The 26924-nt window shown below is 38.6% G+C and overlaps 1 protein-coding gene across 1 annotated transcript; it reads left to right on the top strand.

Annotated features, from left to right (window-relative positions):
- Positions 1-631: 631 nt before the first annotated feature.
- On the top strand, positions 632-26596 carry OPN5 (opsin 5; the record flags this gene model as incomplete). The annotated part of the gene is made up of 6 exons (XM_084258937.1): positions 632-761; positions 4553-4672; positions 7778-7948; positions 11407-11741; positions 22511-22752; positions 26533-26596. The coding sequence occupies 6 exons, from the start codon at positions 632-634 to the stop codon at positions 26594-26596; spliced, it is 1062 nt and encodes a 353-aa protein (XP_084115063.1).
- Positions 26597-26924: the final 328 nt, after the last annotated feature.

The raw sequence follows: 26924 nt of genomic DNA, 5'->3' as shown, positions 1-26924 counted from the left end.
GCAAACTCTGAATACTATGGGTCCTTGCGGTAAATGATCTTTTTGTAGCTGTCACAACCTCCAGAAGTTGCTCCCAGACTGCAGTATATAAAGAAAAACTAGAAGACAAATTAGCAACTAACATGTAAAAAGGCAATTAAATTTGGAGTTGACTTAGATATGCAAAAGCATTGGTTTTGATTATAGGATGTTATAGAAGAGTGTATGTTCTCTATATTATGTATGTACACATATATATTTATTGCATATAAATAAATATATTTATACACTCTACACAATAACTTCTTTTAGTTTAGACCTTTATGCAAATTGCTAAGAAGCAACACTATTAATGGGATTTGGCCTTTAACCTCTCATTCATCCAAGAGAGGATGAATAGTGTCATGAGGAAATGCAAAAATGCAGGCTTGGATTCCTTGCAAACTAAGTGTAAAGTTATTAAATACTGACATATTTGGAACATTGATGAAAAATGTTCACCACTTATTAATTAGCAGACAAGTATGACACTGGGAACTAGCTTTTCTTTTTAAAACAGAGACCATAGTTATAGGTTGTTTAAGTTGGCTTATGTAGGTCTGTTGAGCTCTCTCCCCTTGACATTTCAGACACCTGGTGGCTGGAGAACAGCATGGCGCTAAACCACACTGCCTTGCCCCAGGAGGAGAGCCTGCCACATTACCTTCGAGATGGGGATCCCTTTGCTTCCAAACTTTCCTGGGAAGCGGATTTAGTGGCTGGCTTTTACCTAACTATTATTGGTAAGCTTCCTTAATTTTTCTGTGCACAAAATGCATCTAGAAAATGCATGGGCTGATATGTTGATTTTGCTCAAAGATTCCCACACTATATAAATATTTTGAGGGGAAGTGGAGAGAGGGAGGTAAGCAGAAGATGGGATGACATTACGGAGTTCAAAATAAATATTTCATAGAAACAATATTATCTTTGTTTTATAGGGATAAATTTTCCTTGCTAATCCGAAGAACTTTTACAAGATAATCTATCTTGAGACTACATTTCATTTTGATTGTTTTGGCTTATCTTCTGAATAACAAAATTAATGATAATGATATTTAATTTAAAAGGAATGCTTTTACTTTAAAAAAAATGCCTTCGATATGACCATATGATTATAGACTTAGAATGGACCTTAGAAATGGTTTTAGTTCAACCTCCTCTTTTCATAACAGAGGAAGCTCTGGCTTAGTGCTGCAGTGACTGTGGACATTCTGAGATTACTTCACCTAAAGTAAAATTGCATCACTAGGTGATTCGGGTGAGAGGTAAAATGGTGTATAGGTAATAAATGGAAGCCAGTCCAGGGTCAGAGTGTTTTGTGCATAATTCCTAATGTGAGACATCTGCTCCTGGACTACACTGTCCAATGTAGTGACCACATGTGGCTTCTGAGCACTTAATCTGTGATCTTTCCTAATTGAGATGGGCAATAGTGTAAATATAGACCAGATAATGAAAATATAGTACTAGAAAAAAATGAGGTAAAGTAGCTCATTAATAATTTTTAAAAATTGACTACATGTCAAACCCATGACATTTTGGGTATATTAGTTAAAGATATTTTAATATTAATTTAGTAATATTTTCACTCTTCCTAATGTGGCTATCAGAAAAAATTTCAAATATATATACATGGCTCATATATGGTTTACATGATGTTTCTATTGGACGGCGGTAGTCTAGGTAATTAGAATTTAACCACAATACCTTTCTTAAATTTAAAATTGTTGTTTAAATTTGGGTAACCAGTATGCAGGTGGGTTATGTCTTTAGGTGTGTCTGCCTTTGATCTTTTCAAATGTTGGTTCAAGCGCTCTTTTTCTCTCTTTCTCTGTCTCCCTCCCTTTACTTTCCTCTCTCTCTCTCTCATTTATTTATTACTGAATAAGAATTTCATTTAACCTCCTGAAATTAATGAAACTCATTAGAAAAATCTGCAGACCTCTCTATGGTCAGTGCTTGAGGCAAAAGCAATTGATGTGTTTGGATCAGAAATTCCACTGCAAAGGGATTCCCTTGGCTTTGTTATTAGTTATTATCATACTTATTTAAATTTTGTTTCTTATAAATGGACCCTTATATCCTTTCAAACCCAAATAAACATGAAGTGCCCATTATTTGCTATTGTTTAAGTTGCTGGGAATATAGCAGTGAACAAAATGTGCAAACTGTCTGCATAGTGACTTCTCTGGTAGTAAAATTCACATTGCGTTTTTATTACACATTTCAATTATCAGGAATTGGATTTAATTTATCTCAATAATGGCAAGGAATGCATTAAAAAAGTAGCATCTATAACATGACAAATTTCTATAGATGGCACAAAATAGGGAGAAATATCCGTCCGTTCCCCACCTTGGCATCAGGATCCCAGGAAGATGGGCAACTAGGGTTGCCCATCAAGAGACTGTTTCGCTCAGTACAGGTGGAGTCTGCAGGGAAATCTACAGTCCTATTCAAGTGGGTGTGCTTAAGTGGAACAAGAGAGGTTTAAAACGCATCCTTGGAAAAAGGGGTGTCAGGTAACTCAGGGACCTGGGGGTAGAGCCTGAGGTATATTCTAGAAGCTTCGTTAGGGTAAGGCGAAGGCCAGCTGGAGGGGTCTGAACACATCCTAGACCCAAGTCTTGGCTTGGTCCTGAGTCTGGTTTTCCGATGTAGGATAGGTGTGCACAGATGCGCAAGGATATCTTTTAAGGCGCCAGAATGGAATGACATTCTTGGTGAACCTTATTAAATTCTAGAAGCCTTAGGGAAAGGCTGGTCTGAGTTTGGAATGGAGGAGAAAAAATTGAAGACCCATTTCCACCCTCTATGGTTTCATTGTAAGTAGTTTATTAGCAATCTGTATTGATTTTATGTTCGTAACAATAGATTCAGGATTTTGCTAAACTAAACATGTCCCCCTTTAATCTTTACCTTCTTAATCTGATTTTTCCTTAAACTATTCTTAGAAGTAAGTTTTTGCTCTCCTAGTACTCTCCTACATATAAGATTGCCTTTAGAAATAATCTACAAGCAGTTCATAAAGAGTTGGCTAATTTTTGGTAATGCTTTGTGTACTGAGTGAAGCCTTATGAAATCTCAGGGTTAAAGCCAAAGGAAAAAAATTAATATTCTCAGAAGAGATGTAGAAAAAGGGCATTTAAATGAGCTTTGTGTATCAAATGCATGATACTGTTTTGAATCTTCTTGGATATAAAGTAGATGGCATTTGTTTATAATTTTCAAGCCATGTTTTCACATTTTAATTTCCCAGCGTGCCTTGCTAACTGGTTTCCTTTAATGAGACGTAAGTTTCATTTTAGTTGGTTTGCTCTAGAACTCCATAATTTCTTCCACTTTTTCCTCTTCTGTCTTAAGAAAGCTAAAGAGATTTTAACAGACCATTAGGTAGCACTGAAGCCCGGGATTCAGAATTTCCGAAGCGCACAATGCAGTTAGCCCCAGGTGGTTTCATACCATCAGTTGAAACACACATTTCTTTCCTTGCCCCCCAAATGAATTGTGGTGGAGAAGTAGAAATAAAAATAGAAAAATCTGGGTTTCTCCTGTTAATACTCTCCTTATTCCTTACTACTAAAGGCAGCTGTACCAGATTCTCATTTATACACAGCTACACTATGAAGCAAGAATTCCTGAAGAAATCTACTCTACATGTTAAGCTATGGAAGTAGGTGTATTCTTTTCTTAAATAAAGTCAGTAGGGATTGGGTCTTTTTTGGATTTAAATTGGGTTTGTAAGAACTTTTGAACAGTTTCATTGTAATGCCAAAGTCAATTAGTTATTAATAAAAGGATATAAAAAGTTTTAACATTGTTCGTAGGTTGGTGGGATGAGGGTCACTTTCTCTCCCTTTGGTGGGAGGGTGAGAACCCATATTATCAGTTGTCACCTACTTTCCCTTGATTCCTAGTGCAGTAGCAGCAGCAGACACCCAGCATCTATGCATCCTCAGGAGGCAAAAAGTCCTGGGCTGTGTCTCCAGGAGATGACCCTTTCCTTGCAAGGGGTTATGCCAGCCTTTTCTGGCCTCTGCCTCTCCTGAAGTTGGTGCTCCCTCAGGAGTCCACAGTGATAGCGAAAGCACCTATTTTGCTTTGGGTCTCTTCATCTTCAGAATTTATCAAGAGCCAAGGGTTAACCCTACTTGTCAGAGGGAGGGAGTTCTGTAAAGCCAGTACTCTATAAAAATGGCTAAGGACATACTCCACCCTGGGGGCCAGTACAAGGACTGACCATTGGGATTCCCACACCCTCCTGAGCTTCACTGGGAAGTTAGTGGTTCCTTTTTCTGGGTAAGTTCAGTTTGATAATCCCTGACTACTTTCCCTTTGGAGGCAACCCATCCCTCGCCTGTCACTCACAACTCATGCTTTTTATTTCATCTTCTTAATTTAGATTTTTATTTAGAGTCCTCTCACCACCCTCTAAACCTATGGTGTCCATTTTTGAGATTGAGAAGTGTTTCATATCTGAATGAACGCTCAATCCTAGTTTTAACAATGGGATTTATATTTTTCTTTGTAGGGATTCTGTCCACATTTGGAAATGGGTATGTCCTTTATATGTCTTCTAGACGAAAGAAGAAGCTGAGACCTGCTGAAATAATGACTATCAATTTAGCTGTCTGTGATCTGGGGATTTCAGGTAACACAACAATGGTGTTTCTTTTTCTTTTTCTTTTTCTTTTTAAACTATTCCCCATTTTATGGTATTCAATGGTGATCACTCTCTACCCATGTTCTCTTTTGCTCCTCCTGCTTCATAAATGATCTTTGCAGAGTTTGCAGTAGAGTGTTGTATGACTAAAGCAATCACTCACTTGCCATTTATTGAGTTCTTTCTTATGCTGGCATATTAGATGGAGAGGATACAATTTGGAATAATACAGGTTATTAGATATATTATTATATGCCTCAATGTATGATGGGATGAATGAGAGATAGAAATTTACAGATCACATTTTGAGATCTGGTACACCACTGATACCCCTATGAAATCTGCTAAAATAAATATCAAGGGGGTAAGTACTTGAAGGAAAAATAGTGCTACAGACAGCTTGAGAAATGACCACAGGAAGAGAGATGAGGTACCCTACTAATATTATATTTAAGTGTGGCTTATGAACTGATTGCAAGTATAGAATCTTCTAGTTCAGTGGTTCTGAAAACTGACTGTACAAAAAGTCATTTGGGAAACTTCAAAAAATATGCATAGAATTTTTTATTTAATAGAGTGCAATACTCTGGTCATTAAAATACTTAAAATGAGAATTTCTAGGTAAGCTTAATATACAGCCAAAATTGAGAGACATGGGTTTATTTCTTGCTTCTTCGGCCTCCCGGACAACCCAACAACCCAAATTAAAATTTCCCTTTAATTGTAATTCAATTTTACAAATATGGAAGCTCCCCTCCCTTTCTTCTATAAAATCCCAGAATTGCCTGGATACACTTAAGTGTATCTGCTGGTTAGCTCTGAATTCAGTTACTAGAGTTGGGAAAGTTGAATTTCAGTAGCACACTTCAACTCCTCTTTCCATGGGAAACCTTTAACCACTTTCCCGTCCTATACTAAATCATCCTTTTTTCAATATTTTCTGATATTTATTTTTATTTTTATCCGTGAATTTTTCTGACACTGCCAATATCTAAAAACAAGACTCAATAATATCTCAGCCTTCTGAGTCACCATTAGGACGTAGGAGTTGGTGTGATGCCTTCTTATTGAGAGTTTGGCTGGTCTTGGTTGTTGGGAAGGCTTTCCTCACCATGGACAGGCTTCGGTGTCATGAGCTATTATGCACATTAAGAGAAGCATGACAAATTAAGTCTCCTTGATGCACATGGTCTCACAGCATCGGGAATTTTCTAGGCTACAAAATAGCTGTCATTTTATCTATTGCCACACGATGGCGATGTGGCAACATGAACCTTCGTTTTCCTGGTCCGCTCGTCCATGCTGACCCCTGAAGATCTCTGCCTGGTACTGAAAATAAAATGCTTGAATGAAACCTGCCATTTCAGCCACATCCCTCATTAGTGAATGATATCAGACTCATACTCGAAGTTTAATTAGACTAGGCTTGAATAAAAATATCTTTAATTGGTCTCATACATTGAAAATACGTTCAATCAAGTAAGTCTGCTCTAGAAATGCACGCACCACCTCATTACTCTGTAGAATAATTCACCAGGAAGTGTTTTCTTCCGTGTGATAGTTTTTTTCTGATTACCCTTGATCGCTTTTTCTGCTTCTAAGTATCTCTAATATTTCCCTTCCAATACACCTTAAACATTTTTAATGTGTGTGTGTGTGTGTGTGTTTTCCTTTGTCCACTATATTCAATTATAAGAAGCACACCCTAGATATTAGGTGCATTTCATTTAACCAATTAATATTTTTTTTTAAATACCAATGGCTCTTCATTCTAATAGGTATTAGAATTTCCTAGGAAAAATAAAAAATGAAAGTAAATTGGTCCCTGGGGGTCCCTTCAGATAGACTGAATAAGCAGTTGGAGTCCTGGACACTGATATTTAAAATGAAGAAAAATAAATCAAAACTATAGAAAACTCCTCCACACAGCTGGGTTCAGAACCATTCCACTAAGTGGGAAACTTCATCAAAAGTTCCACTCTAGAAGGAAGCTTAAAATAGCTTTTGCTAATAGATCCCATTATCCAGGCAGTATGAGGGCTGAATAGGGACTAGGGAGGGTAGAAGCACAAGAGGCACTAATTTCACTCCATCCTAGCTTTGACTATCAGGGAACTTCCCTTGAGTTTTTGCTGACTTTAGCACCTACCCAGCAGACGCTTTTATCGTAAGCCTTGAGTATGAGTCTACTCTGCCTGGAGTATTTTATTTCTAGATATTTGCTTGAGTTTCCAATCGCAGATTTAAGTATCTGCTTACATGTCACATTTTCATGTTCTGATCCCCTTAGAGAGAGCAACGATTCTATCTCCTTCCTCTGCTTTATATTTCTTCATGGCACTAATCCCTACCTATCATTCTCTCCTACCACGTTAGGAGTTAGCTATTTCTTTTGTCTGTTTTCCCTACTAAAAATAAATTTGTAATTTTTGACCTTTTATCCTTTAGCACCTTGCTCTGTGCACATTACATAATAAGCACTGAATAATTACGTGTTGAATAAAAACCAATTCTTTCACACTCAGTTTTCTCCCTGACAATGGGGTTAGACTAATGAGGATTAGGAAGCACTAATATGAGGATGCACAGTCTAATAAGTCTGATCATTGCATAAACTGTTGAGACAATGAGAGACATGTGTCTGGCTTACAGAGAGTACTCTATAAATGTATGTTAACTGACAGGATACTTTTGTACACCAAGGAAGGGCACACCTGCAGGTTGTGGGTATCAGCCTTACTTGTTTTCCTAATGCAATAGGGTTAGGGACCCTTTTTTGACATGCAGGTTGGATAAAGAGTAGGAAAAACTTCATCTGCACATTCCCTTCTAACTGAAAAGAGATAGTACAAGGTATGAATTAAAGTAGAAGAATGCTTTCCTAGACAAAAAAAAAAAAAAAAACAACACTAAAGCTAAAGGAAAAAATGGGTTAAACCCTAGCAATCTGAGTTGAGTTGTAAACACACTGGAACTAGATTTACTAAAACATCTATCTCTTGGTGACTAGGATGTAACTCAACAGTGAGTGGAAGTAGGTGGGTAAATTTCAACCAGAGGAAATGGCCCTTGACAGATTGGTTGGTGCTCTAGTTGTAGGCAAACCGTTCACCATCATCTCTTGCTTCTGTCACCGCTGGGTATTTGGCTGGATTGGCTGCCGCTGGTATGGATGGGCTGGATTTTTCTTTGGCTGTGGAAGTCTTATCACTATGACAGCTGTCAGCCTGGATCGATACCTGAAAATCTGCTATTTATCTTATGGTAAGTACGAAGGTTTCTCGTTCCCTGATAGTCAAAGCTAGGAGGATTGAGCATCAGAGCTGTATATTATTTTACCCATGGGTGAAGATTAATAATATCCTCCAGACCAAGAATATTTCGATTTATAGCCTATCTTGTTCTAACTTGTGTTTAAAGATATGAACCTTTGTCTATGTAGGTTTCTTTTAATACTACTGTTACAGTAATGTCTGCTGTTTGCTTACAATATTTTTCAAAGTATCATTTCCTTGTCTAAAGTGTGTGAGCTTCTACCACATTTTGTCATGCAAACAAGAAATAAAGTGCATGGAAAGGATCTTAGGTCCAAGATGTTTAGCTGGTTCCCACAAAATAAGAATGATGATAAGAAAAGACATAATGATAAGAAAAGACGTTTCTGATTCTCCTTTAGGACTCAGACTCCCTATGATATAAGAGATGAGGAATTCCAAAAAGTCCACCTCTAAGTCTCTCTAGCTGTGCAGCTGTGCTTGCAGGAAAGGACACACGACAGAACTATCACTCACCATTCCTTTTGAGGTATTGGTAGGTAGATAGAGCAGTGACTAACAGAATTGGTGAGAGGTGAGCCAGCAATAAAAAAGATTTCAGACCCTGATGATTTTTGAATGTTTAAACCATTCTATATATTAAAAATAAATTTTTCATACTTTTGCTTCTTGGGGTTCTGGGAATTTATTGAACCTCAAAGAAAAACATTTGTCCCTGAGCACCAGGTACAACCAAGGGAATAATACTGGTTTCCTTTGGAGAAAGTGGCTTTGTCTGTCAGTCTCACAGTGGCTGTGACCGTGAAGACAGACCATAGCCTGGAAGGTCACGCTCTATATGGTGGAATCGCCTTTGTATATTTAAAAGTTAAAAGTCTCCAACTCCAAGGAAATCCTGCACAGAGGACAGTGAGTTTGTAAAACTATAGTGTAAATGACCCAGCACTCATGAAAAATATTTCTTAAATCTGTTTTGGTAAACAATTCAAATTCTCCAAAAGAAATAACTTGAATTTAAATTTCCAGTAAGATAAATAATACACAATTACACATACTCTGGATAATTTGAGTCAAAAATAAACTTTTTTTTTGTTCTTACCAAATGGATTTTAAATAAACCATTATATTACAAAACCTACCTGCCATAGGTTTTGTAGACAAGAAGGTATTGAGAAATACTAAATAGTATCGAGAAGTACTAAATCATGATGTGTCTGCTTTCAAAATATTTTCTTATATGTAGACTTTGTGTCAATTAAGGAGATGATACTGTCTACCCCCATATTCAGGACATAACTCTATATGGGAACTGTCTATATTTTCCAGCTTCTTCTAAGGTTGACTTGCAATAGTATGGTTTGCTCACTGATTTGGCGCACTATTAAACCCTCCACACAGTGTCTTAGAATTTTGGAATGACAAGATCGCTTGGGAACATTTAGATCTTTCTCCCATGTAATGTGATAAACTGTTTTAAGGCATCCCTGACAGCCAGCCACTTGGCCTCTTCTTGAATAATTCCAGTGACCAGTGACGGGGAGCTTACTACAGCACAAGGCAGCCCATTCTCTGATTGGTCTGCTCTCATTGTTACAATGTTATTCCTTATATTGAGACAAAACTGCCTCCCAGTAACCTCCACCCATTGGTCCTAGTTCTGACTTCTGGAGCAACACAGAACCAATCTACTAATCTACTCCCTCCTGTACTTGACAGCTTTCACCATACTCGAATGTAAGTATAAAACACCTCACCAAGTAATCTTAACCATAAATGCTTATACGTATACTTATGCACATTCCCATAAATATGTAGATTACCCATGCCGGTGTCTTATCCTTTATAATGGACAACCAAGAGCTGACATATATTGTAGCGATATAATTGTTATCCCTTTCTGGTTGGGTTCTAGAAATTTGTCTTTTGTCCTAACAATGACTCATATTGGAAAAATAGAGACAATGGAGTATAGAAACAATCTTGTATTTCTTGTTAGGGCTACATGAGACAGACACAGAAGTAAACGTTCAAGTTAAGATCATTATGCATAGTCTGCAAAGCAAGCCTATTTATTTCATTAACCTTGTCTTATTTTCTCCACTCTACTGCTAAGAACACCAAAATCTAGAAAGGTTACATGAAGAAATAAGAAGGTTACATACTAGAAAGAAGAATTAGACTCTACTGACTTCCTAAACTTCACATGGCACTAAGCAGAGGCAGGCCTTGAGTGAATGTTGAAGAAATCACTTGGCTTTTATTGACTATATTTTGATATTTCTTCTGTTATTACAAAACCAAGGCAGTAAGGAGTCACTTCTCTGGCCCTTTTGGTATGAGATGATAAGTGGGGTGTGGAGGTAATTTCCGATGAAGACTGCAGCATTAGATCAGGTCAACCTGTCTTTGGTGGTTATGTGGAACTTTGGAAAATGATCACTAGTGCTTTACAGTTTTTCTTAGATGGCTGCACTATTTCTTCCTCTTGGCATTCTCTTTGGTTAATGGAAACTAGTCTGGAATGGAGCTCATTTTTTAGTTTTCCTGAGAATATTTTCACAGAATGACTTTTGTGCAATATGATATACTCTCTAGATTCTCTACCCTCTGTGACTGTGTGAGTGTGATTGTTTTGTTAATAATGTTTGAAGATTCAAAATCTGCTCTCACCAAGCACAGTCAACCGCTTTAACCTCACACCACACAGTTATGATCATGCTTTATCAGCTCCCACTCAACACTCAATAAGTCCTTTTTTTTTTTAAAGATGTTATTTATTTTTGTGTAGAAGAACTGGGGTGCAGGCCAGAAGTGTGTGTGTTGGGGGTGAGAGGATTCACCAGAGACAGAGTGGGGAGCAGAACAGGCAGATTGACCAAAGTACACTGCTGAGGGGAGCAGCGGGCGAGACAGGAGAGGTCTGTTGAGCCATGTGGGTCAGCTCCCTGGTCAGGATTGAACTCAGGCTGTGGCGGTAATAGTGCTGGGACTTCTTAACCCCTAGGCCACCAGGGAGGCCCCTGGACAAGTTCTTAGGAGGGCAAATGAGATGAGAGACACGAGTGCTGTTAGGAAGAATGGGATTCTAAAGACACAAGCAAAGTCTTCCTATTTCTCTGCCCCAAAGATCCTTCATTGTCTTCGCCATCCTCTTATCTTTTAATTGATCCCTGTCCCCAGCTTTGGGCACTTGCCATTCCCAAGGTTCCCGCTTGCCTTGAGCAAACCTTCCCTGTGAAATGACTTCCAATTTTATTCTCTTAGAAAAAGGTCCAAGCTCTGGAACATTTCTCCCTTCGTTCCCCTCTCCATCAGGCTTCAGTTATCTGACCTCTTCTCTCAGTATCCAATGGAATGACTCTTTGGATGTGGAATTTGACATATCAAGGGGAGGTAATTGGGTGTAGGGCAGATTACCTCCTGGTAATGCTTTTCTTTCACCTCCAGGGGTTTGGCTGAAAAGAAAGCACGCCTACATCTGCCTGGCAGTCATCTGGGCCTATGCTTCTTTCTGGACCACCATGCCCTTGGTAGGTCTGGGGGACTACGCACCTGAGCCTTTCGGAACCTCCTGCACCCTGGACTGGTGGCTGGCCCAGGCCTCAGTAGGGGGCCAGATTTTCATCCTGAACATCCTCTTCTTCTGCCTCTTGCTTCCAACGGCTGTGATCGTATTCTCCTATGTGAAGATCATTGCCAAGGTTAAGTCCTCCTCCAAAGAAGTAGCTCATTTTGACAGTCGGATCCATAGCAGTCACGTGCTGGAAGTGAAACTGACCAAGGTAACGGCTGCTATAATTTATAGAGGTGTGTTCTGATCAATTAAATCTTCATATGGTATACACCTGAAACTTATGTCATTTATACTTTAATTTTAGTTTTTATTTTTTTTAAAGATTTATTTATTTATGCATACAAGAGCTGGGGTACAGGCCAGAGATTCAGGGGGTGAGATGATTCACCAGAGACAGAGTGGGGAGCAGAATAGGTGGATGTACTGAAATACACTGCTGAGGGGAGCAAAGGGCGAGTCAGGAGAGGTCTGCTGTGCCATGTGGGTAGCTCCCTGGGTGGGGATCGAACTCATGCTGCAGTGGCTGTGGATAGCTTCATAGGTTGCATCTTAACCCCTTGCACCACCAGGGAGGCCCCTATACTTCAATTTTAAATATGAGATAACATGCCTGCCACAAAGTAATAAGAGATGGCTTCTAGAATTCTTACTATCATTATTTAAACCTGCCTGTCATTTATTTTCCTGACTCCTAAGCTAAAAGCAAAGGCAGCAAAACAATAAAATCTTCATAAAGCAAATAGAATGGGAACGTGGGGACTGGGAAAACTTTAGAATTACGTACTTTGTAATATGTTCCTCTGTCTCTGTTCCTCTCTCATTTACACACACACACACACACACACACTAATAACTACCTAATTTGTATAGTGGATCTACGTGGAGCTTAAACTTTCTTTTCAATAGCATATTTTTGGTTCTTGAATGTTATTTCAGTAATAAGAACAGTAACTTTTAAGAATCATAAAATGCTTTATAATATTCACTGTTTTACATGGACTTTGGTAGGCAGGATTTATAAAGTAAGATTTTACTTCCCACATCTGCTTTCCTAAGGGAAAATTATCTTAACACAAGAGCAAATTCTACGTGGTTGAGTCCCTTGGTAAATACTAGTTTCAGAATTGGCAGCTCTTTAGATATTATGATGTAAGGAAAAGAGCACACAATTTGAAAACAGATCCAGATTTTGATTCCATCATCACCACTGCCAGGTTTGGTACCTAGAATTAGATACTTCACTTCTTTGAATCCTTATTTCCTTCCTTGAGGAGCAGGCGCAGTAACATCTATCTCCTTGGGCTGTGGTGGAGATCCAGTGAGATAGAACAGGTTAGCCTGTCGTTCGCTGCATAGAGTATCTTAAAGGAAACTGTAATTCCTCCTTTCTGCCGCACTTTTAAGGAATTCTGGTAAAGTCTAAGGCAGTGACCTTCATACTTTTATCATGTCTCACCCTTATATTGAAAAAAAATTATCAGCATGCTTTCACTATAAATGATATACAGATAAGATGTCAAACAGAATATTTAGTCAGTACACCCTAATTTCCATCTTATATTTTAAAGACAAGAATACATGTAGATTGAAGTCCTAATTATGTCTTCTGTTATTCTAATCAATTGTGTTGATTGATATCCCACTTTCAACTGTGATCAGAACCTATTCAGAAGACCACTGTTCACAGTGACATGTAGTAATACAGTTCCCTCTATGCCAGGGATGGTTTGAAATACTCAGGGCCTTGATCCTACTAACATTATTCTCTCCAAATTGCAGATGTTTTGAATTTGTGCATTGGTCTTTTGGTTGCATACTGTGAGCTAGGTTCTGGGTGGTTCCAACTGACCTGTACTCCCTAAACCTACATGCTGAGCAAGAGAAAGTTTTGAGTGAAGTTTTTATCATTAAAATCTATTCTGATAACCTAATAATAAGGCATTTCTACTTGGACAAAAATGCAGAAGCAGGAGTGATGATCTGCTTCTATCTTACAGTGGGCTCTAAAGTAGAAAAAATATTTCAATGAAATGGTAGATCATGAATTAAATTTTTCATTTCTAGATCTCACATTGCCGAGTAACTATGATTTAAGAAAAAAAGAAATTTACTTTTGTCTGTGCCTTTGTTTACTTTCTTCATATTCCACATGAGTGAAGTCATCTGATATTTGTCTTTCTCCTTTAGACTTATTTCTCTTAGTTTAATCCCCTCCAGTTTTATCCTTGTTACTGCAAATGAGAAAATTTCATCTTTTTTTTAAATAGTCATATTCCACTGTGTACATATGCCAAAAGAAACCCTAGAAATCTGACTGTAGAATTGAGGCTACCAGACGAGGAGGATGTGAAATAGAAGCAAATGGGAAATGTGACCTAATGGACTGTGGATGCTTTGGTAATAGGTGTGTTGTAGTAACATATATCTGAAAAGGTGTGAACCTGTACCCCTAGATTATCTACAGTGTTGCAAGCCAACATTACCTCAATTAAAAAAAAACAACAAAAGAATTTTAAAACCAAAAGAATTAATCCAAGTTAAACTTGGATTGCATTTAATCCAAATCCACTTCTGGACCAAGTACTGTTCTCGGAACTAGGAAATGCAGCAATGATAAAAATATTCCTTTTTACTTTTCTGTGTAATGTAATTATAGCTGGGTTATTAGATGGGTCTGCATTTTGCCATTCTGATTCCATCATCGTAAAAACTAAACTTCCAAGTGCAAACATTTAAAAAAGAATGGGTTTGCTAGACTTTGTAACAGCCTTAAATTTTATAGACTACAAACAGGTGTGCAAAAAAAAAAACTCCAAAGAGAACCAAAAATCAAAAATAATCTTTATATTTCTATGGCATATTTTTATGTCCACATTTTATCCAGTAAAACGAACAAGATTAAGTAATTAGGATGAATTCAATTGAATCAGGGTTCTCTTCCTTTCCCCAGGGATGTATATTAGTTGCAAAGATCAGTGGTGAGGGGCTCTTTGGTTTGGTTATTGGCTATTGACTCTGGTATTGCTGGGACATTTTAGATTCTCTCGGGTCTTAATCATCATCTGTCCTGAGTCACTTAGCCTGCTTCTTGTTCCAACTTCCAGGCCTCTTTAGGATCATAAGCAATTCCAGTTACTTCCAATCCTTCAACTATAACCAATCTGGTGGAGACTGAGAGGTTGAGTGGGACCCTGGGGAATGAGGAACAGTGTTTTGCTCTCCATTGCTGAATGCCTCAGGGTTCTATCACTCCCCGCTCCATCCCTGAATCATCAGGCTCAACTCAGTGGAGTAGTTTCAGGATAGCTTCTCAAGGTCAGTCACCAGCATCCCTGTTGTTCTACACTGCTTTCTGACTGTAGGCCTTTTGCCCACTCTGGAGTGGGGAGCTGGCTTCTGTATCCTCATGCATCCCTCTAGATTGTTTACAAGGAATCTTAATTCCCTGAGTCCTCCAGGTCTTTGGCTTTGGATACATAGTCATTTTTTTCTCATTTAAAACTCTTTTCTCTCAACGATTTTTATCTTCTCTAAGTTTCAAATTTCAATTTTGAAAGTCAGAAGCAGAGAAATGAGTATTTCCTTGTTTGGGTTTTTCTACTTTGTGAAAACCTTCACACAATACAGTGCTCATTCCTACTGCTGCTTCCACAAGGGCAATGGTGAAGTGGCAGGAAGGAAACACTAAAAGTGTAGATTAATTTTCCAAATGCTAATATTTGATCATATAAGTACTTCACATTTATTCATTTAGCACCTGTAGATCACGTCCAGGTCTCTAGCTCATATGAAGATTTGATCGGCATCTGGATTTCTCTTGATTTCCCTTATTTCCACCAGCAAGTCTCCTGACCCCCATTGGCTCGTTTCAGGCCCTCTTTATGTGACATCAGAGCACTTGGTAGAGTTCTTCCTCTGAGTGTCATGACTGTCAGTCTGTTTTGCTAGGTGAGGACAGGTGTTGTCCTGTGTGCTATTGCACCCCACTGGTGCCTGCTAGATGCTTAATCAAGATCGCTGGAATGAACACATAATTGAATACACTGAGTTAATCTAATTACCTTGATGAATGTTAAGCAGTCCCTTGACCCAAGCTTGAGTGCCTTGGTTCCTGTTGTACCTGTGGAGGCATTTTGCTTTGCTTTGTTCATTCACATTAATTCCAGTCTTTTTAAACTCATGAACATAAACCTCTGCTTCCCTCAAATGACTTCTGTCCTTTACCGCTCATCCAATGTTATTCATCTTTAAGGGTTCAGATTCAGAGAACACGTGTGGACTCTTAACACGGTTCATGGGTTAGCTGAACTGTGCTGCTTTTTTTTTTTTTTAACCGAATGAATTCATCCCGTTCCTCAGATTTCTCTCAGTTGTTCTATGCCTAAATGTCACTTTCCAGGGAAGCATTCCCAAAATTGAATTCAAGTGTTCCTATTATAATGATTCATTGCTGCTTTTATATTTCCTTCTTAGAATTTCTCACAATTTAGAATTAATTTACAACAATATACTTATTTTTGCAGGTACTTGTTCAAAGTTTGTCAGTAAATTCCTCTTTGTGTTTCTTTCCTATCCCTGGGACCCAACTCAATGCCTTAAACATGAATATAGTAGGCTCTCACTTAACACTGTCTGTCAATAGGTTCTTAGAAACTTTGACTAAGTAAAAATGATTTATAATGAAGGAAGGTCCTCACATAAAGCCATTTTATTCAATGTTACCTGGAATTTTTTTTAATTGATTTTGGAAAAAAATGCCATTTGAGGACTTGCTATATATTTGTTGGAGGAAAGGTTTTTGAGCTAGATGTCAATCTCAGTTTTGCTACTAGTTCTTTGAAAAGTTTCACTAGCTGACATTCATTATTTATTTTAGCTGCCAGTGTCTGAACTCCTTTCTGTATCTGGAACTTCTGTGTTGAAGTTTTGTGTCTTACTGGGGAGTGGGGAGAAGAACAAAGATTGCCCCTGTTGAAGAGATATCGAAGGACCACTTATAATTTTCCAAGATTCCCTTGCAGCTAGAGTGTATCTGTAGACCATGGGCTCCTGCCATGTCAGCCTTTCCCAGCAACTAGTGACATCAGGTGGAGGAGTAGAGAGATCTCTTCCAGAGGCTATGACTGCCTCAAAACCAGTTCAAGTCATAATCTTTGGGCACCATTTCTGTTTGACTGGTCTGGTCTCAATGCTGACTCAGGACAGAGTGCTGCTCTGTTCTAATTAACACATTCCTTTTCTGTCTCATCCAGTCAAAGCTTTCTGTTGTTTACAACTCAGAATCTTTACTGAGTCATTCTGGGAAAATCACTTAATCTCTCTGGTTCTTTGTTTTCTCACCTGTGAAAGGAGGCATGGAAGGAGAATCAAATGATATTTAAGATATCTTCTAAAATCACAAAGATTCTATGAAAATGGCTACATTGGTTGCATTGGTTAAAGATCATGGCACTAGCTCTTATTACTAAAACTACTAGGTCTCTTGTTATGAGTATTTGTTCTCCCCTGAATAGCTGTACCCATCTCAAGGGCCTTGGTTTATCTATAGTGAACAGTGAAATCTCTTTTGTTTTGCTGAACGCTATAAATGATACATGACAAATTATTTCCTGTTCTTTGATCCAGCCTCTGTGTAGTTGGATAATGTTGTGTTCAGTTTAGACCAAAACACCCAAACACAGATGCGCAGAGTGACATGACCTAATTTACATCTTTTCCTTTCAATCACTGCTTTTGCTGTGGTATTTTAAGATTTGAGAACATGGCAACTGTGAACAGCAGAATTCCTCTTATGCTTCCTTTTAAAAAGGATGAATCAATATTTCCTATTTAGATAACAAGCAGGGTTAACATATGGCAGACATGCCAAAGATCTCTCTTCTTGTGACCTTATCTCATCCTCATGATAGAAATAAATTTGCTATTAGTCGTCTAGCTAGTTTGTGACATGATTCAAACTTTTTATTGTTGGAGAATTTGTTTCATTTCCTTTTAGGCCTTCATGCCCAAGTCAATTCTATGTCCACTTATCATCTATATAGTTAGTCAAGGAAGGCTGATTTCTTACTCAGATCTGGGCAAAGGAGGATAGTAGCAGAAACTGAAATGACAGTTCTTAGGGCATCAGGTAATCTGTTTCACTGACATTAGTTGGTGCTGCTGAACCATGATTGGGACCCAAACCCCACAGCCTCTCCATGTCAATGTCTTTCTACCATTCCACACTACCTTAGCTTACAGAGGATGTGTCTACTCAGAAACCTTGTCTGCTGGAACTATTCAGAGGCTTTGGACCCAGTAGCAGAGCCTTATTTAACTTGGCGAATTTACTTTCCAGCCCATTGTTCTATTATTGCTTTAGTTGGTTCATTCAGTGGAATTGATTGATTATGGACAGTGTTGCTTCTGTGTCAATTAAATGCCAGCTTGGACTGTAGCTAGAATGTGCTGATCATCCTTAGGCCTTTGCAGTGAGATATATTTAAAATGAACTGGGTTGCAGATGTGTGATTCTTTTGTAGAAGCCAAACACATATTCTGTGAATTTCCTCCCACAAAGACTGTCTAATTTAAGAATTTAAAGTTTAACTGCTTTTTCAGTAAACCAAAAGGCACTGATAAAAGTGAAGTGATTAAAAAATAAACAACTTAGAAAAGTTGTCTGGTACAGGTGGTTGTGTTAGAATTGATTTAAGGATGTCTGGGAGAGAAGGTTTGGAAAACAAAAATGAAGACACACTTAGACGTGAGGAAAGCAGGAAGAGACTAATGGAAAAAGCCAAACATGAGCCAGGCTGAGGAGAAAGTGCTGGAAAACTGAGTGTGACACAGAAATTTTTGTGGAATAAATCTTAAAATAGTTTTAATATTTTGATGCTTAAGTTTTAATATTTTATTGTTTAATATTTTGTGGAATATATTTTAAACTTGGAATGATTGCAGAGAATGATGTACCTTATATTAATTTTGTATTCATGTCAATACCCGAAGTATATTCTGCAGTACCCCTTAGAGAGAGGCGTTTAGCTCCCTTTCTGTCTTCAACTTGATTTCCAACCATTCAATATAAGAATTTAGCTTTATGCTAATTTCAGAAAAAGTACAATGATTCTTTTGGTAGGTTTTTTTTTTTTTAATGGCACATTTAATTCTCCTATATTCTTTTAAAGAGGATACCATAATGCCAATATCTTATGTCCTTCCTGTTTTCCATTGCACCATGCCCTTAAAAGTTAAAGTGTGCAAAATATAGAAAATATTAGGGACTAAGTGCTAATCTATTTTTTGTCATTGACTTTGGCAGTAACAAAGAAAACAGTTTTTGAGATACTGTGAAATCATCATATGACTCACCAAAGGAGAAAGGATAGAGTTCTGTTAACTTTCCAGACATCTGCTGAAGCAAGCTTTATTTATATGCTTATTGTTTATTTGGGAATTTGAAAAATAAAAAAGACCCTCAGTGTGAGCCTCCAGGCATCCATTTCCGTTACAAATGAAAGTCACACTACCAAAACAAATCCAAATGCTGGGAAAGCTTTTGCAGAAGGATGGAAAAGCCAGCAGGCAGGAGCTTACTGGTTCCCACGAGGCCTTACTTATAACTGTTCAGCAAAGGTGAGGATTTTGGTTCAGGACCTTAATACCAGACTATAGGACCTTAATCCTACATGTCAGCATGTGTCAGAGGTCACTTAGTTCACATCTTTGGGATGTAGTTCCTCTATTTGCAAAAATGGAGCAAAACAGATATTGCTGAGGTTTTTCTCTGCTGCAGCTGATTTTTAAAGATGAGCCTTGAACTTCCTGGGTGGAATTTTGCAACCTGAGGCTTTGCAGTATATTTCCCTTTTTTTTTTTCTTGACACATCCTACAAATGTGGGGTTTCAGGGCAAACACACCCTACTGACAGGCTGTTCCACAGGCCAAGTAAGGGCATGGACCATTTTCTATTCATAATAGCTCCGCTGTTATGAAAGCATATTGAAATGCATGTCCACACAAATCACTTTCTAATAAGAATAATATGTCCAATTAAATTCTTAAAACAACAAAGCATGCACAAATATTTTTGCCTTAATTAGTATTAATAAAATAGTATCCCATTCCTCATTGCTGATGCTTCCCACTAGCTTTCCGTGACCTTGGTTCAGAACTGTGCTTTCACTTCTAAAATAAAGGATGGGGAAAGAGGAAGTGCAAGTAGGACAACACCATCATTACATCTTCCCAGAGTGTTAGGGAACTCAATAATAAAAGGAGGGCCACTTTTCTAGAACTCCCTTATAAAATCCCAATGATAATTTCTTTCTAGCTATGTCCATCATTGTTCCCACTGCTGTTGCTAAAGGCATGCTGTCCTCTGGTCAGGTAATGGGACACCTTAATGTCAACACCATGAGACCATCTAGGGCATAGGACAGATGCTGGCAGTGCTATAGTAGAAGATAAACTGGGAAGAGGAAAATAATACAAACAAACAGTTTGTATTGGACAGTTAATTGGAATATAGAAGGTTAATTGGAATATAATTTCATTATTTTACAGAAAGAATATTCTAGTAGATAGTGTAAGGATATGTACACAAAAGTTAGTGCAATTTCTCTCAACTAGAGATGATGTCAGGGTTAAGTTTTATTAGAATCCAAAGCTTGGGCTTGGCTTAGCCTATGTCATTCCTGTCACTCATACCCCTTTTATTTCTCCTTCAGACATCTTCTAAGAGTGGACATTCTGTGTGGACCCACACTGTGTCTGCTTTGTTGATTTTTTTTTTATCCTGAACACAAAACATACAAGAAATGCTCAATAACACTTGTTGTTGATCAAATGAATCAACAATAACCTTTTAACATCTTATTTCTTCCTGTTCCATTTTATTTTATTATTTTTAAAAAAGATTCATTTATTTATTTATACAAGCACTGGGTACAGTCAGAAGCGCGGGAGGGTGAGAGAATTCACCAGAGCCAGAGCGGGGAGCAGAACAGGCAGACTGATGAAGTACACTGCTGAGGGGAGCAGCGGGCAGCAGGAGAGGTCTGCGCACCATGTGGGACCCTCCCCCAGGCGGCCGGGAATCGAACAGGTGCTGCAGAGGCTGTGGGCAGCTTCGCAACCCAGCGCTCAACCAATGCGCTACCTGGGGCGGGGGGTGGGAGGCAAGCGGGGTGGGGAGGAGGGGGCTCCATTTTATTTTATACTTAATCTTCCAAACGCAGCTCTAGTGTCCTCTGCTCAAGAACCTAGGAGCACCTCAAAGCATTTGAAATTAAGTGCAAGCCTGGTAATAGGTTATACAAAACCCTCAATGCATGGATGCTATCTTGCTTTCCAGTCTCATTTCCTGATGTTGCTTCTAGAATGCCAAAGAAATTGTTCGCTAGTTCCTACGCAAGAGTAATACATACCTATCTTTGCTTTTGCTTATGCCGGTCTCCCTATTATTCTTTTTCTACTTGCCAACATGCAGTTATTTATATGCTATATCCTTCATGAAATGGTTCTTATTTGCCCCACAGCATGTAATTTTGTTCTTCTCTGAACTGGCACTTAAATCTTATTCTGTCTTAGAATGTAGCTCTTTGTATTCTAGAGGGATGCAAGCCAGCACTAAGGTGTACCAGAGTCTGTCCCAGCACTTAGCACAGTGGCTTGTCCAAAGCACTAGCTAAAAAGGTGATATTATCCGTAGGGTCAGCTAGATAGTCAAAGGGTACTAAATTGGATAACATTATTAAAGGCACTGAATCACAAATGATGAGAAACAAGTGAAGCTACTTCAAATCTTATCTCTATTTCTTAATATCTCTATTTTTTAAATGGCCTTAAAGTTAAGAAGTCCCCAAGATAATTTTAATTTTGGGAGTGAAAAATGCTTTCTAGAAAAGTCTTATTTTATAAAGGGTGTTGGTTAAAGTTCAGTGATTCTAATTTACTTTGTATCTATTGAATTTCTACTACCTGAGACTCAACTTCAGAAAAACTTGAGCCAAAAGAAATAAGATTTAATAGAAATCTCTGGAAGAGTTCATATTAGAATTTCAAACAAGGACAGAGTTCCTAAGTTTCCTGAGGCAAATATGGGTGATTTAAATTTCTCCAAGGTAAACTGATTTTTCATCTAGTTTTTAGATGTATGTGGCTTAAGAAGTCTAGAAATTTTAGGAGCACAGATGTCTTTTTGGCGAGATTTCTTTCCCAGTGTAGTCATAACAGATAATTTTTTTTGATGAATACAGACATTTATTAAAAGCTTCTTTTGGAGGAGTGACTGCTTAGCAGAGTTTCCCCCCCCACAATATGTTTATTGAGGTAAAGTAGGTTTATATCTACTGTGTTGCACATCACAAAGAAAATGCCCCTAATAATTGCATTGTGTATCTCTCCCTTCCCCACACAGCAACTGCTGAAACCTTTTCTCCAAACTCCCATTCTCTGATTTTCATACCAGAAATTATATTTGGATAGAGTAAGTCATCATAATTGTTGCTTAAAGTACAATAAATATATTTGTATAAAAGTGAAAAATAATGGGACCTAAAATTACTCCACTGTCTGTTTTTCCTATCTTTTCTGTCAACAGTGAACATAGGTTTTTGTGTACTGGGTCCATTTCTGGAATCTCCCTTGCCCAGCATACTGGTTATTAGCTTAAATACATGAGAAAGAGAGCAGAGGTCAGGCTGAAGGCATAACAGATAACTTTTATAACATAACAGGTAAACTTCGGGTCTTTCGGTACATTCAGTTTCTAGAGTGGAGAAAGGATGGGAATGCGGTAAATGGAATAAAAAATTGAATTAATTTCTGGGTTGAACATCTCAGAAGTTCTTATGCAATGAATTCCTATGGGCAAGATAGATGGAAAGCTAGTAGTAGGACTGTCTTGGACGGAAATAGGCTACCTGCTCCTCCTCACACCATCCATTTCCACCAGGGTCTTGATTCTGTTCACTGCTCCTTTCTCTCACCAGGTGGCGATGTTGATTTGCGCAGGCTTCCTGATCGCCTGGATTCCTTATGCTGTGGTCTCGGTGTGGTCAGCTTTTGGAAGGCCAGACTCCATCCCCATACAACTCTCTGTGGTGCCTACCCTACTTGCCAAATCAGCAGCAATGTACAACCCCATCATTTACCAGGTTATCGATTACAGATTTGCTTGTTGCCAAACTGGTGGTTTGAAACCAACCAAGAAGAAATCTTTGGAAGACTTCAGGTAAAAATTCAGAAACCAGAAGTGAATGACCCTCTCTTTGTTTCAAAATTACATGGGGTGCAAGCCATTCTGGTATGCTGTCTTCTTAGGGCTAGAGCGAGCTCATCACTTAGGATTATTATAAGGATTTCATTTTCTGCTCATTAGAAGTTCCCAAATCCAGTAATTAGATGGGTTGGATGATCTCGGTAGATGGTTGATTGTAGAGCAACTAAGACATGAAGCTGCTTCTGCTTGAGCAACCACTATGTAGCACGCTTTCTTACCTGGGCGCAAATCCATGTTACTCCAAGATGACTATTCCACGTCCCAATGGTCCAAATATTTAGTTCTTACAACAGAAAAGGTCCTTCTGTTTGGGACATGTCTACCAGTAGCTAAGTATATGGGATTTGGGCAGTAAAAAAAAAAAAAAGAAAAGAAAAGAAAAGGGAGATGCTATTTTTATTCAGTTTTTTTTTAATTTTCACAAGTATCTCATATTAATCTTTTTCATTCTAGACAAGAAAACTGAGGTTCAAGGAAGGTAAAGATTAAGTAAGCATTAAGTAAGCATTTCTTAGCTTACATAGCTAAGAAAAAGCAGAGCAGGGATTTCAATTCAGTTCTGTAAGACTTCAGAAGGTGTGCCCTGTCTTCTCCACTGTTTCTGTTAGGCAATGAACAAGTGAGTTGGGGGATCTGCAACCACTTTTCCTAAGGCTCTCCTGGCTCAGGGCAAGTAAAGAGCTGAGAACGAATTGCTGGTCTCCTTGTCTGCTCAGGCCAGTGTTAGAAGAATGCAGAGCTGGTGCCTGAAGTCACCGGCTGAGGTGAGGGGTGTTGAGAAGGCAGCAGGCTCTCTGAGCTTCTTTACTTTTACTCACTTGAGTCTCGATACTTTTCAATACCGTTTTCCTTGAGCAAGTGGGGAATTGAGGCAAAAAGGTAGAACTGGCTATGAGAAGATGTGGATTTTTATCTTGTTCTTTTACTGTGTTTGAGTAAATGATGAAACTTTTGACTTTAAGTTTCTTCACCACACCATATAGGTACAGGTTCAAAGGCAAAGGTGAATTTAAAAAATCACAAGTAATAGGTAGTATGATCATTGCTGCTGCCACACAGAGAGAGAAATCCATAATTTGGAGGTAGGAGGCCAATGATTAAGATGGATTCTGTTATTTACATAGCTCGCTATCTTTGGGCAAATGAACTGTTTAGAGTCAAGGATGGGGATGAGCTGATGGTGATACTCATGCAATGAAGTTGTAAGAATTACACAGGTGGAAAGACCTAGGTGACAGCTATGTTTTCTCCCCCACATTGGTGGTTAATGCCTTCTCTGCTGAATAGTTATGTCCAAATACTAAAGTGCTTCCATTTTGGAAGTAATAACACCTTGCCCTATTAATACTCTATTATGAATGCAGGTAGAGAGAATATTTCTAATAGAGCAGTTGTAAGAGAAAATAATGGGTACTTTTTTATCTGATGGGGATGGAATTTGACAGGAATAGCTGAAGGCAAATTTCACATGCCTCATAATTTTGCCTCAGACTGACTCTCTGTTCTGTACATTCCCTCACAAGTGTGAGCAGCACATAAATATTCAACACTCAACAGTAAAAAGGGGGGAATTTATATGAAAGAAAGTGATTTAGGGCCACAAGCCTTTGGAGAAATCAGCCAGCCCAGAGACAATTCTGTTCACCAGCTTCCATTAGCTTTTCATACACATAACAGTGATTGCTTTGCCAGAGGAAGGCAAGGGCTATTGCCTTATCGCAGAGATCCAGCTCTTGATGGAGACAGTAGGCTGGAGGGCTGGCGTAGGGAGGAGCCCTGGAACTCCAGTGGTAGAAGCACCTTCAGGGAAAGAATGCTCAGGAGGTGTGATGAGTGGCTGATTTTAGCATGGATGGCACTGGAAGGGATCATGCTCAGCGAAATAAGCCAGAAAGAAAAAGAAAAATACCGGATGGTCTCACTCATAGCAGGAATCTAGAAAACTTAAATAAGGGACCAGGAAAATGAATACCTATAAGAAAGTGAAAATCAAAATCAACAAAAAACTATGAACTGGAGACACTTATGGGGGGTGGGGGGGGCGGGAGGGGAGGGATTGGGGTCAAAATAAGGGGGTTGCAATTGTATAGGGAATATAAAAATAAAATTTATTATTAAAAAAAAAAAGAAGGATCTGCATCAGGGCAGAGAAGAAGAGAAATGGTCCCAGCAATTTCTTTTGAACTTTCCAAAAAAGCAAAAAAAAAAAAAAAAAAAGGAAATATCTTGTTTATATTTGTTGTTATTAAGAATAAGAAAGTGAGTAATATGGAGGCCCACAGAGTGAGGCAAAGTGACTTGAAACTGGTCACAGAGTGGTTCATGTGCTAGCAGAAGAATTAAATCAAATTAAATGGGGTTAATTGATATCCTTGTTCTTTCCTTTTCTGAGCTCTGAAATGTATTTGCTTATAATACATTTTTCCTGGGAACTATTTTGAATTCACATAAAAAGCTAATGTGTCACATATAGGATTATGAAAGTAAATTTTAAGTAACTGGAACAGTTCATTAAAAGTTAACTCTTTTCCCCCCCTCCATGTTCCCTCCCCCCTCCCAGTTGAATCTGATGAATTTGGTAGAAGCTGACAAATTAAGGGGAAAGATATGGCCAAGAGCCCTTTTTGAAAGCTTATTCCTCACCATTTCTGAGTATCCAGGAATTGTATTTTGTAAACATTGCTTCTCCACCCAGGTTATATATTAGAGACACCTGGGGGACTTTGAAAAATATACTGTTGCCTGGATCCCACCTGCAGAAATTTGTCTTTAGGGCCTCCCCTGGTGGCGCAGCGGTTGAGCGCTGGGCTGCAAAGCTGCCCGCAGCCTCTGCAGTGAAGGTTCGATCCCTGGCTGCTCCCCGGCCACTGGAGGAGGGTCCCACATGGCGCGCAGACCTCTCCTGCCGCCCACTGCTCCCTTCAGCAGTGTATTTCGGTCCTTCTGCCTGTTCTGCTCCCTGCTCTAGCTCTGGTTAATTCTCTCACCCTCTAGCGCTCTGACTGTACCCAGTGCTTGTATAAATAAATAAATACGTAATTTTTAAAAAAAAAAAAGAAATTTGTCTTTAGTTGGTCTGGATTGGGCCTGCACTTCAGTTGTTTCATTGGTTAGTGACTCCAGGTGATTCTCCTACACAGTCATTGTTGAAAGTGAGCAAACCAGAGCATGGGAGGGGAAAACATTAGCTGTGCAGCTCATGGAGTCATAACCTTCCCCATAACTCACAGAGATCATGGGAATAAAGTGCACTAGACTTTATTCACAAGACTCTAAAGGTGTACAGTGAAGGAGTGAGACATTCTGCAATGTTAGTATTTTAATAGAGGTAAAGAACAAATTCCCAAACTCTGGTGTTGCTGCTGTCATCAAACCTCCCCCATCCACCTTAATTTGAATGCTGTCTTTCCAAAGAACATTCTGAGTAGGTGAATCACAAGGTCCATATGAGTGGCAAGGAATTTTGTCCGGAAGACAGGAAACTTACAAGGGCACAGGAAATGTTCCAGACACAAGCGGTTTGTTTGGGGAAAGCTCTGACCAAGGAATTTCTTGTCTTGAGAACTCTAAATTCAGTTGTTATTACCCATCTCTTTCTAATTTCATGTCTTGTGCTTATACTCTTTACGGTAGTCAAATACACATGTATGTGTATATATCATGTGTGCATATACATATATGTGTGCATGGTAGACATATATTAAATTGTGCTTTTTTCTCTCCTTTATCTAGGCTGCACACTGTAACCACAGTCAGGAAGTCTTCTGCTGTGCTGGAAATCCATCAAGAGGTATGAAGATGGACAGAGCATCTGTCATGGACACAATTATACACTTTTCCGCCTCGTCACTGCTGTTCATGTTTGTGATCACACTTTTCTCCTTATATTATATTTTTATACTTTGTACACTTTTCCTCTTTTTTCCTTAAGTCAGGATTGGCAGGGAAATTCCAATGGTCAAATGGGAAGTAGATGATAGGATACTGTTTGCAGAAATTTACTAGGATGAACCTCCCTGGAGTTTTCTTTTTGTTATACTTTCAAACCTTTTGTCATGCCAAATGGCATTGTCTGAGATATTAAGACAAATATTTAAAATATTTATTAGGGTGTTATTTAATTT

This window comes from Talpa europaea, assembly GCF_964194135.1.
Source record: "Talpa europaea genome assembly, chromosome: 2".
Lineage (NCBI taxonomy): Eukaryota > Metazoa > Chordata > Mammalia > Eulipotyphla > Talpidae > Talpa > Talpa europaea.
Note: the sequence above shows the minus strand (reverse complement) of the source record. Positions and strands in the feature narration are given on the sequence as shown.